We start from the raw sequence: 17,533 nt of genomic DNA, 5'->3' as shown, positions 1-17,533 counted from the left end.
CACAAGATGTTCCAGGACCATCAGAAGGCCCAGATGATGGTGAATCTTCTCAGACTATTCCAGAAGTTTGTAGGTCTGAACGAGGACGGATTCCATCTAGAAGATATACGGAATCCGAGTACCTTCTGCTTACTGAAGATGGAGAACCAGAGAGTTTCCAAGAAGCACTATCTCATAAGGACAAAGAAACATGGTTGTCAGCAATGCAAGATGAGATGGAATCTCTGCAGAAGAATCACACTTATGAGATAGTAGAACTTCCAAAAGGGAATAAGGCACTAAGAAACAAATGGGTGTTCAAGATGAAGAAAGATGGCAGCGGACAAGTGGTGAAATACAAAGCACGATTGGTAGTCAAAGGATTCCAACAGAAGAAAGGAATTGACTTTGATGAGATATTTTCACCAGTAGTCAAGATGACGTCAATCCGAGTTATACTTGGCTTGGTAGCAAGTATGAACTTGGAGCTTGAACAAATGGACGTGAAGACAGCTTTTCTTCACGGAGATTTAAAAGAAGAAATCTATATGGAGCAGCCAGAAGGTTTTGAGGTTTCAGGTGATAACCTCGTTTGCAAGCTTAAGAAAAGCTTGTACGGTCTAAAGCAGGCACCAAGGCAGTGGTACAAGAAGTTTGACTCATGCATGGCAAGTCAAGGCTATAAGAAAACAGCTGCAGATGAGTGCGTTTACATTCAAAAATTTTCAGACGGGAGTTTCGTTGCTCTTCTACTTTATGTAGACGATATTATGATCGTGGGAAAGGATACAACGAAGATTAGTCAGTTGAAGAATGAACTCTCTAAGTCTTTTGAAATGAAGGACTTAGGACCAGCTCAACAGATTTTGGGAATGCAGATTGTTCGAGACAGAAACAACCAACGGTTATGGTTATCTCAGGAGAATTACATTGAACGTGTGCTCGAGAGGTTCAATATGAACAACGCCAAACCAGTCAGCATTCCACTTGCCAATCATTTCAAGATGAGCAAGAGTGCATGTCCTTTATCCAAGAAAGAGATCGGGGAAATGTCATCAATACCATATTCTTCAGCTGTTGGAAGTTTGATGTATGCAATGGTATGCACAAGGCCAGATATTGCTCATGCAGTGGGAAAGGTGAGTCGTTTTCTCTCCAACCCTGGGAAGCAGCATTGGGAGGCAGTAAAGTGGATTCTCAGGTATCTAAAGGGTACTACTAAATTAAGTCTTTGTTACGGGGGAGCTGATCCAATATTGGAGAGCTATACGGATGCAGATATGGCCGGAGATATTGATAGTAACAAATCTACTTCAGGATATATCTACACTTTCGCGGGGGGAGCTGTCTCATGGCAGTCACGACTGCAGAAGTGTGTTGCTTTATCCACAACAGAAGCAGAGTATATTGCTGTCGCTGAAGCTGGGAAAGAAATGTTTTGGCTAAAGCGATATCTTCAAGAACTTGGAATCAAGCAGAAAGAGTACAAGGTACATTGTGATAGTCAAAGTGCTCTCGACTTAAGCAAGAACTCCATGTACCATTCCCGTACAAAGCATATTGATATTCGATATCATTGGATACGTGAAGTTATGGATCGACAACTGTTGAGACTAGTTAAGATTCATACAAAGGAGAATCCAGCAGATATGTTGACAAAAGTGGTAACTCGAGAAAAGTTAGAGCTATGCAGAGACATAGCTGGAATGCTTGTTTCGGATATGGCTGGAGGGGGAGAATTGAAGAACTCAAATTGGAATTCTCCAGCCACCATCTAGAAGGTCTACGGTAGGTGCAGCCATTGTTGATTCTCCAATGGCTGCAACTACCGTTCACACCCGTTAACATGTGAAGAATATCCTCTATAAATAGAGGCTTCATCTTGTTGTTTAAATCATCCAATCCCAGTTGAGGAATCACAATCCCAAGTAGAGGAAAGCCTCGAGAGTGCTGTGAGAATCAGAGAGTTTTTATTTCTTTCTGTAAATTAAATCTATTAATTGAATAGATTGATTTTTCTCTCAAATTAGTTTGATCTTTGATAGTTTAATACCCAACAGATTAAGTGAAGTTCTTGATGACCAATGATGATGAGCTGGAATCTACCATTGAACATGTATTTGATTTTAACTCTACTGACTGACAAATTTTTCGATTAGGTGTTGTTTGGATGTCAAGTTTCGCATCTTGTTTGAATGAAAAATTCGGTTCTCACATCTAAAAAGTTCACGCCTTTCAAGAAGAAAGGACAAAGTCAATACAAAATAAGGAAGAAATGTTTTTTTTTTTAGAAAAAGAAAGATATAGTGATTCCTTAAAAAAAAGAAAGAATTAAAGATTGAGAAGTACAACTGATATTGATTTTGGAAAGCCCATTTTCAATTTTCGAGAATGTAAAAACTCAAACCATTCTATTGAATTATGGTTATGTAAAAACTATACATAGTAAAAGCAAATTTTTCCATTGCTCTTCCTTTGTTGGAGGAGGTTTCGTGTTGGAGCCCGTTGTAAAAACCTTCACCTCCAATTATATACATAAAAAAAGCAATCTTGGGCAAAATTACATTGGAGTAAGATGTTCGTAGGAGCTACAACCTTCATGACTTTGACCTAAAGGGGTTTTAGAATTAAAAGGGCTATTAAAGGAACTCCAGAAGCCACAAGAAAATTGATCAAAATCATCTTTACCACTATCCATTTCAACCAAGATTTTGCAAAAAAGATCGACTTCGCATGGAATAAGCAAAGGGCCTTCACTACTGAATCCGTACTCCAACTCAGCATCCTCAAGCAACATTCTGAACGAAGGGTGATTCGCTAACTCGGTCTTGATCACGAACCGTTGCTTCTCGGATCCGACGTACACCGAAAAACATCCCTTTGGAGTGGCTTTATGCTTCGAATCCGACATTTTTGATGCCTTTGATTGAGTCTTGGATAGTAGAGACTCCTTGAATGGCGACGATTTCCCCTGCCAATTGATTGTCAGAAACCTCCCCAGCTTCTTGGGTATGAGGGTTTTCTTGTTGACCCTTGGGTTTTTTTCATCCATTTGTATCTTGTAGTGAAGGCAAGTAAATCTGAATTTGTAGATTAAGATAGTAAGAATAAGGGTTTTGGGATTCAAAGAAATATTAGGGTTTGTGAACTGATAAAAGTTTTTTGGCTACGAAATTATGCAAAGAAAATCCTATATGCAAAAGGATGGATACAGAATATCTCTACACAAGTTACCATATATATATATATATATATATAAAAATAAAATTTGGAAATTTTAACTTGAAATTATGTTACACAAGAGTTTGAAGAAACGTTGTCGAAAGGGAAACAACAGGCCAAGACTCAAAAAAAAAATATTTCATTTATTCATTTCAAAATAATTTGTTTGACCAAAGTGCTAAGATATTTTATCATCAACTAGATATGGTATTTTGAAGGCTTTACGTAATACCAACTTGTTTAACATGAGAATAATATAAGTATGAGTGAGTCTCATGTGAGACCGTCTTACGGATCATAATCTGTGAGACGGGTCAACCCTATCCATATTCACAATAAAAATTAATACTTTTAGCATAAAAAGTAATACATTTTCATGGGTGACCCAAATAAGAGATCCGTCTCACAAATATGACCCGTGAGACCGTCTCACATAAGTTTTTGCCTATAAGTATTTATATCCACTTCATATTTTCAAGTATAATTTGTCCTAATAATAAATACATATATTCATTACATGATATCTTATATATTGTTTCATAATATACGTGTCGTGTCGCGTCGCGTGCAATAATTGTACATATTATGAGAGTACTCGACATTTGCTTCATGGTTAAGTTGTTGTACGATTTAAAAGTTTCAAGTTACACTGTTATCATGAGCTATATATACCTCTGGTAAATTACGACTAAGTGTTGGGTCTTATAAGACGTATTTATTAGTATAAAAAAATTAAAATCTTTCAGTCAGCAGCCTATGCTAAAAACAAAATAAAGACTTTTTATTGGTGAATTCCACGCTCGAGTTAAGAGCCAACCATATTATACTAATTATCATAGGAGTCTGATTTACTTAATTTTTCAAAAGTCATCGTATATGTTTTTTTTCTTTGAAAACGAAAGGCATTACTGACCAAAAATGCAAGATATATAAGGTCTACGATTGCGTGGGAACATATATGTTAATTCCTTGACTCTCTTTTTTTTTTGCGACAAATCGATGGTCAATTATTGTGACATCATTTTAGAGAATAAATTAAAATAAATGTCACATTACCCTATTTAGAAATTAATTAGGATTTAAATAAGCCTTCAAAAAGAAATCACAAAAAAATTATATCACTTAGTTTGGATTTAAAAATAATAATGAATTTGGAATTTACAATCTTTATTTGGCATTGACTTACATATTATTCTAACATATAATATATTTTTACAAATGTAAGAATTTGAATTTTTGGAAAATTAAAGTCGCATTAAATTAGAAAGTAAATATAGTTTGAGTTGGTCTTAGTATCCTAGGAGCATTAATTTACACGTGCATGCGGTTTGGTCCGGTTGGGTTAGGTTGTGTTTGATTAATATTAAATGGGTGGGTATGATTTGGAATGGGTATTAAAGGGTTTTCTATCATAATATCTGTTAAAAAAAATTTAAACTTGATAGCGACGGATTTGGAATTACTCGAATTTCGATATTCTAAACAGTTCAAAGAATTCGAAATCGTGAATTTGAAATTTATTGATTCAAACACGACTTTAAAATATTTGAAAACGAGAAATTTTAATAGAATATGGATTTTGAGTGGATATGTTACTCAAAATTTGGAGTGACTATTTACATGATTTGAAAAATCGAGTATATTAGAACTATCAAATATTACTTTAAAATTATTATTAAAATTATTCAGCACACAAGTATATATATATATTTTTTTTATTAAACATATGTGAGGAAGTTAAATTTTAAATTTTTTCCTCACGAAAGGGGGTTATAGTTTTTATTATATTTTTTTTTCATCAAATAATCTATTACTTTAATTAATTTTTTTTATATAATATTCCTAGTTTAATTTGAAAATATTAGAAACGAAATGATGCCCCTAAAATTAATATATCTGGACGGATCTAAACGTATCTCAAAATTGTCCCCAGATCCGTAAGGCCCAGGCCTCATTATTGATCGATCCCTCAACTCTGTTTATTAAAGATCCGAACTATTTACTAGAAGTCTGAACCCACTTAGGTGGCCGGGAAGCCCGAGATCTAATGTAGTTAGGGAATGTGAAGACATTCTTGTCGATAAATAAGATGTCCTGATAAATATGATATTCGATCAAATCTCATCAAGATAAGGCTAGAGTCCTAGCCGTCATCAAGAGTTCTAACCGTTATGGTTAAGGAGTCCTATTATCTGATGTTTCTCATATCAGATAGAATTCTACCATAGCAAGAATCATAATCCTATAAAGTAACTAACCTCTCATTCATGTATAAATACAAGGTATCGTCTACTATTTTATTTACTCACATTTCTCTTGTTCACTTAGCATTACTGTATATCATTCGTAAGTTTGCCTCTAAACTGACATAAGCATCGGAAGGGTGACGCCGAAAAACTCTCAGACACCCTCTAACCCTACTTTTGTTTGTGCAGAACCCAGAGCACTGACCCGATTCACTCGGCTGAGAAGATTTGAAGACCAGCTCGGACCAGAAGGCACAATTGTTCGAGATGAGAAAGATGAGATAAGATATCAAACAATTGAACGACAAGCGAAATGGGAGTCTACCTTCGGAAACCTGGGCCATATCATTCTCTGCCGAGATACTGGCCGAAGAACTCCCCAAAAACATTTAATTCCCAAATATCGCAGAATATGACGGGAAGGGAGACCCCGAGGACAATCTATCTCGGTTCGAAAGTGTCGCGTTCCTACACTAGTACTCGGAACCTATCAAGTGCCGGGTTTTCCTTACAACCCTAATAGAGTAGGTAGCAGTTGTTCAATATGCTCCAGCCCAAGGACATCAGTACATTCCAGGATTTTAACCGAGACTTCCTCCATCAGTTCGCAAGCAGCAAGAAACATGTTATTACTCCTTTCATTTTCTTTGCCATGAGACAACAAGAACACGAGAGCCTACAAGCATACATGAGAAGTTTCAGCGTTGTGATCATTGAAGTGTCCTCTGCCACATGTGACCTATTGATATGTTCATTCATTCAGGGGCTTATTACGGAGTTTTTCCTAAAGTCATTGATAAAAAAAAAGTCGGTTAATACTTACAATGAACTACTTGCGCAGGCTAACAAGTACGTTAATTTTGAGGAAGTGCAGCTCACCCGAGCCCATTGACGGAAGGATCCACCCAGCAGTCTTAAAAACCCAAGCCTATCAGCTAGACTCCTCCCTCGGACCAATAAGCTCGTCCGGAGCCTTTGGGCCAGTTTACCACATGCACCACACTTAAGGTTCGTAAGCTCAGAGCCCTCCAAATATTTGAGAACAAATACAAACCGTTGTGTTTCAGCGGTATAGACGACGGTTTAAACTGTTGCTATATTTAGCGATGGTTTTCCATCAAGTCCGTTTTCATGATTTCCGTCGCTAATTTTTTCAGTTAAATAAAAAAAATTACTTTTAATAATTTAATAAATCTAAAAAAAATTATAATCTGACTATGCTAACAATATTCATGATCTTAACTAACACTTTAAATTTACAAAAAATTAAAGTGAAAAAATTTACCCTAAATCGAAACTAAAATCGTGTAAGAGAGAAAAATTTTAAGTGTTGTGAAGTAGTGTGAGCAAAATGGATCGAAATGCGGATATTTATAGACACTATGCGATGGTTTTTGGTTAAATCGTCGCTATTAGCGAGGTTATTTCATTAAACCGTCGCAAATTTAAAAATTGCAAAGGTTTGCTAAATCCCTCGCTAAATTTCGCTTTCATTAAAAATGTCGCCAATTTAAAAACTGTCGTTAATTTAAAACATGCGACAGTTTTGGTTAAAACTGTCGTTATATAAACTGTGCTAATTTAAAACATGCGACAGTTTTGATGAAAACTGTCGCTATATAAATTGTCGGTAATTTAAAACATGCGACAGTTTTGATTAAAACTGTCCCTATATATAGCGACGGAATAGAATTTAGCGATGGTTTTGAGCAAAACCTTCGCTATTTTTAAATTAGCGACGGTTTTTGCAAAATCGTCGCTAAATATAGCAACGGTTTAAATGAACCGTTGTTGTTTATCCAAAAAACAAGCCAATCGACAACGGTTTTCTAAAACCGTTGTCGATTTTCCAAAAAAACACGTTAATAGACAACTGTTTATAAAACTGTTGTCTTTGACCTTAAAAAACACTCAAAGACAACTTGTCTTTGACCCCAAAAATACGTCAAAAGACAACGATTTTCTTAAAATCGCTGTCTTTTGCTTAAATAACTCACTAAAAGACAATGGTTTCCACTAAAACCATTGTTAAAAAGTATACGACAATGGTTTTAGTGAAAACCGTTGTCGTAGGTGTGTTATTGAAAGCCATATTTCTTGTAGTGAACATTGATGAATGCAGACATCTAGGTAATGAGATACAACGCATAGTCCAACAAGATGCATAAATGAAAGAAATCCTAACACAACAAGGGTCGAACTACCTACTCCCTAAAAGGGCTAGGGAAGATCCCGACCCCAGAGACAGAAGAAGAAGAAGTGAGCCTTGAAAGGAACAACACCCACCCCCAGAACAAAATCAGCATGAGCTTGACCAGTGAGAATGTCCTCTCCCTCAAGGAGTCATAAATATGATATCTGAAGGACCCAATGATGGGCACTCCAACCGGACACGAAAGAAAACTAGCTGAAAGCTAATAAATATGGAAATCACTAGGGCCAAAGTCCGAACATGGCCTCCTATATCATTCGGACCTGCAGACTTGACTTGTCCAGATTATCCGCCCACACAACGATGCTCTAGTTGTCCGAGCCATGATGGCATATTTAAATAGCTTGGATATTTGTCGATTCTAGGAGCTCGATGAACGTGCTCTTCCAAGAAACAGTGGATTTGGGATAATACAAAGTTGAACCAGTGCTCACTTCACTGGTCAGATTTACTGGACACGCCATTGGACCGGTAGACGTGCTAAACTTGACATTCACACTTGGGGAAGCCCACACAAGGAAGACAATGATTATTGGTTTTGTAATTGTTTACTCCCCGTACAATGCCATCATGGGCCGACCAGGCGTGACCACTTTCATGGCAGTGACCTCAGCATTACATCAGAAAATCAAGTCTCAGTCAGAGAACCGAAAGGGGATCAGAGAGTAGCCCAGAAATGTTAGTGGAAGAAGTATGAGTCGAACAGAAAGCCACTAAGATCAACACCTTGGCCGACATGAGTCCCGAGGTGTGACTGTTTGAATTTAATAGAAGACACTACCCAGTTTATAGCCGACCTTGAACACTTAGGTGGTCGGGAAGCCCTAGCTCTAATGCAGTTAAGGAATGTGAATACATTATCGTCAATAAATAAGAGGTCCTGATAAATAGAAGATTCGATCAAATCTCATCGAGATAAGGCAGGCGTCATAGGCGTCATCAAGATTTCTAATCGTCATGGATAAGGGTCTTATAATCTGATGTTTCCTATCTCAGGTAGAATTCTACTCTAGCCAGAATCATACTCCCATAAGGTAACTAACCTCTCATGCATCTATAAATACAAGGTATTGGCTACGATTTTATTCGCTCACATTTTATTGCTCACTTAACACTATTATATCACATTCTTAAGTTTGGACTGATTTAAGCATCAGAGTGGGTTTTCGACGCCGCCTAACCTTATTTTTCTCTACGTAGAACCAAGAGCACCGACCCAATTCATTCAACTGCGAATATTTGAAAATTCGCTCTCGAAACCGAACCCGAGATAAAATTCTGGTATCATCAGAAACATTACTTTCACTCACCCACTGGATGCACAATTTTTTTATATTTCATCACATCCAATAGGTAAGTGACACCTCATCCGTGCTCACAAAGGTGTGCACGGTAGGTGTACATGAGTGAGTCTTATTATATTTACTTATAATGTATTCTATCATATTTAACACAGAGTGGGTCTTATGTGAGACCGTCTCACGGATCTTAATATGTGAGACGGGTCAACCCTACTCATATTCACAATAAAAAGTAGTATTCTTAGCATAAAAAGTAATACTTTTTCATGGATGACCCAAATAAAGACCCGTCTCACAAAATACGACCCGTGAGACCGTCTCACACAAGTTTTTGTCTTTAACACAACCACATATATAACAATGTTATGTCAACTCAACCTATTCCAAATCATAACCCAATGGATTAATCCTTTTTTACCCCTTTTATATGGATCGTTTAAATCGTAACACAACCTGCATTACACATTTTTTCTTAATGCAGGTTGACTAAATCCAAATTTATGGAAAACTACAACATCTTCCCATATTAATCATCAGTACAATTGCAGTCAACATTGACGACTGATTTTTTTTCATTCTAAATTTAAAATTTTCGAATTAGAATCAATTTCACTTTGATGCTTTAAAATATAATTTACACACATTTTATCGTGAAATTCTCCCCTACGTCACAGGTTATAGATTTTTACGCAACGGTAGAGCGAACGATCTTAACACACGAAGGAAGGAAATTTACGTTATATCTGTGAGAACATGAGTATGTCTTTTTTGATACGGTCTCACAAATGTTTATCTGTGAGACGGGTCAACCCTACCGATATTAGCATAAAAAATAATACTCTTAGCATAAAAAGTAATACTCTTAGCATAAAAAGTAATAATTTTTCATGGATGACCCAAATAAGATATATTTCTCACAAAATACGACCTGTGATACCGTTTCACACAAGTTTTTGCCTAAGAACAGTGGCATGGTTCAAGAAAATATTATGTAAAATTTACTCAAATTGTATGCAAAATCTCTGTTATTTTCACCAATCTGCAAATTGCCTTCAACCAATTTTTCACATGTTCTTTCCAATCCAAAGACTTTAAAGTTTTTCTAGTTCAACTTTTTCTAAAATGTCTTTGTTCTTATATCGGTTCATATCTGAGTCTATAAAGCTAATGATTAACTAGATTTCATCTTTGGATTTAATGTGGAATTGATGCAACGGCTGATTTCGTGAACATTTGAAATCGGATCCAAGTAATGTATCATAACACTATAATTTATTAATGTTCATTCTGAAATAAAATTGCTCGAAATTTATTTGGTTGACAAACTATAAAAAGTATTGTCATTTATAATGTAAGTTATTAATAGAGATGTCAAACGGGCGAACATGTGTCGGGCCGGGTTGGCCGCCAAAACCTGATTCATGGCATGTTGAGAAATATTCAACCAAAACCAAGGCAGGTGGCGAGTTGACCCACGGGATAACCCATAAAAAAATCGAGCTAATTCATAAAAAATAATATAATTATTTGAATTTGATTATTGATGAATAAAAATTTATAGAAAAAATCTTAATAAAATTATTATTTTTTGATTTTAGACTTTCACAACTTTTACTAAAATAATACATACACGCATATATAATATCAAACCGTGGGCCAACCTGACCCGTTGCGGGTTGGCTTGTCTTTAAATGGGTAAAGAATTTTCAACCTAACCCACATAAATTTGTTGACGGGTTGGACCAACCCGACGAGTTCAATTTGAATTGACAGCTCTACTTATTAATGTTCATTTTGAAATTTTTTCTAAAAAAATTATTTTATTCTTAATATGTATGCCCCGACCACTAGCTTTCTCAAAAATAGCTTGCTTTAAAATTTGAGGGGTCGGGGCAGAGCTTATGGATCTGATATAAAAAGAAATTTTTCTTGAGTTCGGTCCAGTGTGTGAAATACTTTTTGTTGGTTTAATAAAATTTTTGGAATTGATCTACAAAAATGAACATAAATTAAAGGGCACCGAATATGTTTCCAGCGTAACCTCTCCAATGCTTAAATCAGTATTGATGCAAAACTTAAGTTTGCGATAAAAATAGTGCTAAGTGATAATAATTAGTACAAGTCTAGAATCATGAGATGTACCTAATATTTATAGAGTTGGGAAGATGAGAAGAACTCTAGTCAAACAAGTTCCTCGAAATACGAGATTCGATATTAATTATACTGACATAATTTTTTTTTACGAATTTTGAATATATTTCGATATTTTCATGATTCTCTCTTTTATTGTTAAGATTGGAACTTGAACCTAACTCAACCCCAAAAGTTAGCTCAAGGGGGGAGGATTGTCCAAGCCAATATATGACACTCAAAGGTTAATTATCTAACCGATGTGGGACATTTAACACACCCCTCTCACGCCCAGGAATGAACATGTGGAGCGTGGAGTTTACAAATGACCCAATTATGGGCAGAACGGGTGGCCTAATTATAGGCAGTCCAACACATAACGGTGAAACCCGGGCTCTGATACCATGTTAAGATTGGAACTTGGACCTAACTCAACCCCAAAAGCTAGCTCTGATACCATGTTAAGATTGGAACTTGAACCTAACTCAACCCCAAAAGCTAGCTCAATGGGGGAGGATTGTCCAAGCCAATATATGCCACTCAAAGGTTATTTATGCAACCGATGTGGGACAATCAACACACCCCTCTCACGCCCAGGAATGAACATCTGGAGCGTGGAGTTTACAAATAACCCAATTATGGGCAGAACGGGTGGCCTAATTATAGGCAGTCCAACACATAACGGTGAAACCCGGGCTCTGATACCATGTTAATATTGGAACTTGAACCTAACTCAACCCCAAAAGCTAGCTCAAGGGAGGAGGATTGTCCAAGCCAATATATGCCACTCAAAAGTTAATTATCTAACCGATGTGGGACATTTAACATTTATCATAAAAGATTTGTCAATGTGTTTTACATTTAGTAGACTTCATCTACTTTTACCACAATATTTGCATGGGACTCGATTCGGGTGACCATGATATGGGTTTGGGCTATCCGGGCATTGGATCGACACTTTTGTAAATGGGTTCGGGTCGGGTCTTTTGGTGGTTCGGGTCTGTTTTGATGTATTATGTCATACAATTTTGTTAATCCATTGTCGGGAGTTCAAATTTTGAACAGTAATATATTGACACGCTTTCTTTGTTGGAAGACCTTCCCGTTGGGAAAATGACACTTCTGCTTTTCCTAATCTGCTTTCGTTCGTAAAATCGTCAAACAGTCTGTTGCGAGAAAATCGTTGTTTAATTTATCATTGCAAAAAAGCCACGAAATTATTATAATTTAACCACGATAACTTGTAAATATTTGCCTAGACTATGAGTCAAATTTTATTTTATTTTTTTAAAAAAATTGTGTTTAATTTTTATTTAAAGGTATACTATATTCAATTGGGAAAAAAATTTAAACTTTAAAAAGAAACAAAATTTTATAGTTATTGTTATTGATTGTTTTATGTTAATACGATTTTTAGATGGATTTTTTTTTTATAAAAAAAAAATTGATTGATATATGGTCATAAAGTCTTTTTGTAAGATCAAAGAAAAGGGTAACATCGAATAAGTAGGATTTAATCTCATTATATCTAATTATTTTATTATGTCTTTTTTCAATTAGATAATTAAAATTAAGCAAAAACTTGTGTGAGACGGTCTCAAGGGTCGTATTTTGTGAGACAGATATTTTATTTGGGTCATCCATGAAAAATTATTACTTTTTTTATTCTAAGACTATTACTTTTTATTGTGAATATCGGTAGAGTCGAACCGTCTCACAGATAAATATTCGTCAAACCGTCTCACAAGAGACATACTCTTAAAATTATTGCAAAACCCATTTTTTATTAACTCATTTGCATCATATTTACATTGAGTGAGTTTTATTCCATGTAGAGGTTAAATACAAGTGTATAAGATAAACCATCCAAATCGTCTACACCATACAAATTGTAAATATAACCGCAAATACTTTTTTTACAAAGGCAAAAACTTGTGTGAGACGGTCTCACGGGTATTATTTGTGAGACGGATATCTTATTTGGGTCACCCATGAAAAAGTATCACTTTTTATGCTAAGAGTATTACTTTTTATTTTGAATATGGGTAGGGTTGACCCGTCTCACAGATTATAATCCGTGAGACGGTCTCACATGAGACTCACTCTTTTACAAATTGTTGCATAAAACTAGAAGTGCACTCGAGTTAATACATGCTCAACTAGTCGAGCTCGAACTTACTCGATAAAGCTCGATCTTATAAAAACCTGTAAAAAGATAGTACTTGAGTGATGAACATAAAGCTCGAACCACTCGAACTCGATGAAAGATTCAAAAAGCTCGAGTTATAATTTTCCAAGTAACAAATGCTCAACTACCGTTGCTGAAAATTAATATTAAAGCGGCCTACCAGGTTCCGGCTGATGCCTATATATTGGTTTTAACATTAATTCATGCAAAAAAAGTTTTCAATTTGCTTCGACCATATTAAATTTGGCACATAAATCAACAACATAACATAATTTTTTTGGCAAAAACTTATGTAGATGGTCTCACGGATCGTATTTTGTGAAACAGATATCTTCTTTGGGTCATCCATAAAAAAATATTATTTTTTATACTAAGAGTATTACTTTTTATTGTGAATATCAGTAAGGTTGACATGTCTCACAGATAAAGATTCGTGAGACCGTCTGAAAAGACTGAAGAGATCTACTCAATTACCGGATGTTTCGGAAATGTTACATGTATATATTTTGTGCTAGATTCCCATTTACTTATGTAAAGAAAATAGACGTTGTTTTGTAACATTAATTATAAAACATTTTATTGTTTGGATTTCAGGATTTTGAAACTTTGAAAAAAGTAGCTTCAAGATAATACATGTTTGGAAGACATTCAAGTTCTCGAACTGACTTTGTCTCAAATTTATTAAAACTTTTCTTCCGGATGGGCTACGATAACCTTTTAAATACTGGTTTTGAATTGAATATGTATTGATATGTGTTCTAAAGAACGGTAGACTGACAACTACTCATCGATATGTGTTCTAAAGAACGGTAGACAGACAACTACTCACCGCCTACTGTTTATCAGTTTATATGCTTAAGCGGCCGTCTAAACGATATTTATTTATTTTATCGAAATATCTTATTTTTCTTGTAAATCTATGTATTTCTCCAATGATTTTTTTAAAATCGATTCATCATCAGAATCACACATTTATAATTTTGGATAAATTTGATATTAGAATTTAAAATTCTCGACAGGTAGAATCGGATTCCTGACTCTACTTCTGTATATACACGTACATTTTTATTATTACAATCAGCAGTGTGTGTAGCATATATAACAATGAAGAAGGTGAAAATAAGACGATGATGTTCAGATACCACCTTCCGCAAACCATTCCTTCAATCAAACTCTAAAACAAATTCTCATTCATTTGAACGTAAAAAATCTGTTCCATTTTCTCGCACCCACCCACCATTAAAAATCCAATCCCCAACGCACTAAATTCAAGAATTAAGCCTGCCACCAAACTCTGCCAGTTCTTGTCCTCCATGAAACCCCATAAAAACCCGATCTTGAAACTCACACAACATTCATTACCGGCATTTCAAACCAATCAAAACTTGAAAAAGGAGCGAATCATGACGGAGCTAATGCGTTCCCCACCACATCTGCCTTCATCTTCTTGCTCCATTAATGCCAGTAGTGGTGCCATTAGTTTTTCCGGAAGAAATCGACAGATACGAGGAGAAGAAGGAGGAGAAGAGGATCAGGCGTCTGTTTTGGATCTCTTGGTGACCGTTTTTAGGAAATCTTTGGTGGGTTGTAGTAGTACTACGAGTGGCGCAGAGGAGAAGCATATGATGGAGATTGGGTGGCCCACAAATGTGAAGCATGTTGCGCATGTTACGTTTGATAGATTCAATGGGTTTCTTGGACTGCCTGTTGAATTTGAACCTCAAGTCCCCAGGAGGCCTCCTAGTGCCAGGTTGGTAATTCTTCTTCTTCTTTTTTTTTTTCTTTTTCGGATTTTGATTATATGTTTTCCATTTGTTGTGATGGGCCGTACGTGCAAAGTTTTTACTGCTTTTGGCTCTGAGAAATTTTATATAAGATATGCTACATTTACTTTATTGTAATGGTTTCTTTCTGTAGTTTAGTATTTTACAGGTTCTTTTCTTTTCTTCTTTATTTCTTAACCTGGGGTCCATGGATTCTCTGCTACATCAGCAACTTATGAAATGATGATCGTCGTTTATTTTTAAGTGTTCTTCCGAGTGATTTTAGAAATTGGGGGTTGCAAGAAACATCTGAAGTGCTTTTGGTCTTCTTGAACTAATCCTCAGGAAAAAAGTTCTTTTGTTCTTTCATTGTACCCTCTGCATTAAAATTCTGGCATTGAATGTATGTACTAAAAACATTTGACCTTTAATAAGATGCATAATTATGAGTTCTTTAATTACCTCAACCATCATAAATGAGTAAAATGGAAGATAACAGATGCTCACAAATTTGAAGGTTGCTTGAGTCTATAGTTTGATAATAGAAAAATGTTCCTGGCGATGGAAATAAATCTATCGGTATCTGTTAGTACTATGTTTTAGTACCTCGATTCTTGCCATTAAAATTTTGTGTGGACTCTGAGTGAAGTCAGGAGACATCATGAACTTATGCCAGTTTAAGGACTAAAATTTCCTTTCATGTAGCACAAGAGTTTTTGGAGTTTCCACGGAGTCCATGCAACTTTCATTCGATTCTAGAGGTAATTGCGTGCCTGCGATCCTGCTAATGATGCAACGACGCTTGTATTCACAAGGTGGCCTTAAGGTAACACACCCCCGTAATTTTTTTTTCGAAAGCCTTTTTTTATTGTCTGAAACGAATGCTGGTCCAAGTGTTTTGTACATGTATTCAAATTAAGACCATATAATTTCTTTTACTCCACTTTGCAGATGGAAGGAATCTTCAGAATTAACCCTGAAAATAGTCGGGAAGAGTATGTGAGGGAGCAACTAAATAATGGAGTGATTCCAGATGACATTGATGTTCATTGCTTAGCAGGTCTAATCAAGGTACTTCACTGCAACTTTTGCATTTTAAATCTGCAGTTTCATTTGTTTGCATTCGATCGTGGAAGATGCTTTATAATCAGATATGGTTATATGATTGAGACGATCTAATTTCAAAGATTTCCCATCACTTTTATCTGTATACATTTTCACATGTATTTTGCTGGTGTCTACAGACAATGGATCTGATCATTACCGTTAACTCTAGATATCGATTTATCGCAGGCTTGGTTTAGAGAACTTCCTACAGGAGTAATAGATTCTTTGTCTACAGATCATGTAATGCAGGCACGGTCTGAAGATGAGTACACTCAGCTTGTGAGGCAACTACCACCGACCGAAGCTGCACTATTGGATTGGTCAATAAATCTCATGGCTGATGTTGTTACGATGGAGCATTTGAACAAAATGAATGCTCGAAACATAGCTACGGTTTTTGCTCGGAACATGACACAGGTGAGCCGTGATTACCTGTATTGCATCGAATGTAAAAGGAAAGTTTCTTCTGGATATAATTCATTGCTTGGTGCAGATGTCTGATCCTCTCACAGCACTGATGTATGCAGTCCAAGTAATGAATTTTCTCAAAACTCTCATACTTAAAACCTTGAGAGAAAGAAAAGACTATTCAGTAGAAATCGGTCCAACGCCCCAACTCCAGCCTTCAGGTGAAGATTGCCATAAAATCATGCCAAGGCCGAAAGATTTAGAAGCCAGAGAACCACACTCAAATCACACTATCAGCTTTTGCCCTCAAGCTGACCCGAAAACTGGAAACAGAACTCATAAGTTTCTAAGTTCCATTGAAAATATCTTACCTGATGAAAATGGTCTCAATTTTCTTGAAGGTGTTAACGTTATAAGTGCATTGACTCAACCGAGGCCAAGTAAATCAAACGGTGTCAGGAAAGAATCAAGAAAATGAATTCCAGGACGAGTTACTCGATCTAAATAACTCGACCAGGTAGGAGCATGGAGGTGATGTATTCCTTTTGTTAAATTTGATTTGGTTTTGTATATGCAACAACTATTTTATATTGAACATCATTTGATTTGGAGTTGCTTTCAAGTTGGTTTCTTGCTAACTCCCCTTTTACCTTTCTGCTTACTGTGAGAGGCATATCATCTATGCAAATCTTCCTTCTTTGAAAAATAGTTCATCTAACAAAAACATTTTTAAAAATTATTTTCAAAGAACAAATTATGATGAGTAGGTCTCTTGTGAGATGATCTCACGAATCTTTATCTGTGAGACGAGTCAACCTTACCGATATTCACAATGAAAAATAATACTCTTAGCATAAAAAGTTAGATTCGTCTCACAAAATACGAACAGTTTGACTGTCTCACACAAGTTTTTGTCAGTTTAATCTAAACTATTGTATTTGGTTGCATGGATTTATATTTTTTTTATCAAATTAATG

At 35.8% G+C, this 17,533-nt stretch overlaps 2 protein-coding genes across 2 annotated transcripts; one reads left to right on the top strand and one right to left on the bottom strand.

Moving 5' to 3' along the window:
* Positions 1–2,539: 2,539 nt before the first annotated feature.
* On the bottom strand, positions 2,540–3,031 carry LOC140805604 (auxin-responsive protein SAUR71-like). The gene has a single exon (XM_073161865.1). It carries the CDS (start codon positions 3,029–3,031, stop codon positions 2,540–2,542), a length of 492 nt encoding a protein of 163 aa, XP_073017966.1.
* An 11,357-nt stretch (positions 3,032–14,388) lies between these two features.
* Positions 14,389–17,233, top strand: LOC140804669 (rho GTPase-activating protein 5-like). Its single transcript, XM_073160757.1, has 5 exons — positions 14,389–15,028; positions 15,747–15,867; positions 15,993–16,112; positions 16,335–16,565; positions 16,642–17,233. The coding sequence occupies exons 1-5, from the start codon at positions 14,592–14,594 to the stop codon at positions 17,032–17,034; spliced, it is 1,302 nt and encodes a 433-aa protein (XP_073016858.1). The 5' UTR covers positions 14,389–14,591; the 3' UTR covers positions 17,035–17,233.
* Positions 17,234–17,533: the final 300 nt, after the last annotated feature.

This window comes from Primulina eburnea, chromosome 11, assembly GCF_022965805.1.
Source record: "Primulina eburnea isolate SZY01 chromosome 11, ASM2296580v1, whole genome shotgun sequence".
NCBI classification, from domain to species: Eukaryota; Viridiplantae; Streptophyta; class Magnoliopsida; order Lamiales; family Gesneriaceae; genus Primulina; species Primulina eburnea.
The sequence above is the reverse complement of the archived record's forward strand: the minus strand, read 5'-3'. Positions and strand labels throughout refer to the sequence as shown.

Coding starts and splice junctions, on each gene's coding strand:
- LOC140805604 (XM_073161865.1), bottom strand. CDS start 3,031: ATGGATGAAAAAAACCCAAGGGTCAACAAGAAAACCCTCATACCCAAG.
- LOC140804669 (XM_073160757.1), top strand. CDS start 14,592: ATGAAACCCCATAAAAACCCGATCTTGAAACTCACACAACATTCATTA. Junction 16,113..16,334: donor GCTTAGCAGGTCTAATCAAG/GTACTTCACTGC, acceptor GATTTATCGCAG/GCTTGGTTTAGAGAACTTCC. Junction 16,566..16,641: donor TTGCTCGGAACATGACACAG/GTGAGCCGTGAT, acceptor TGCTTGGTGCAG/ATGTCTGATCCTCTCACAGC.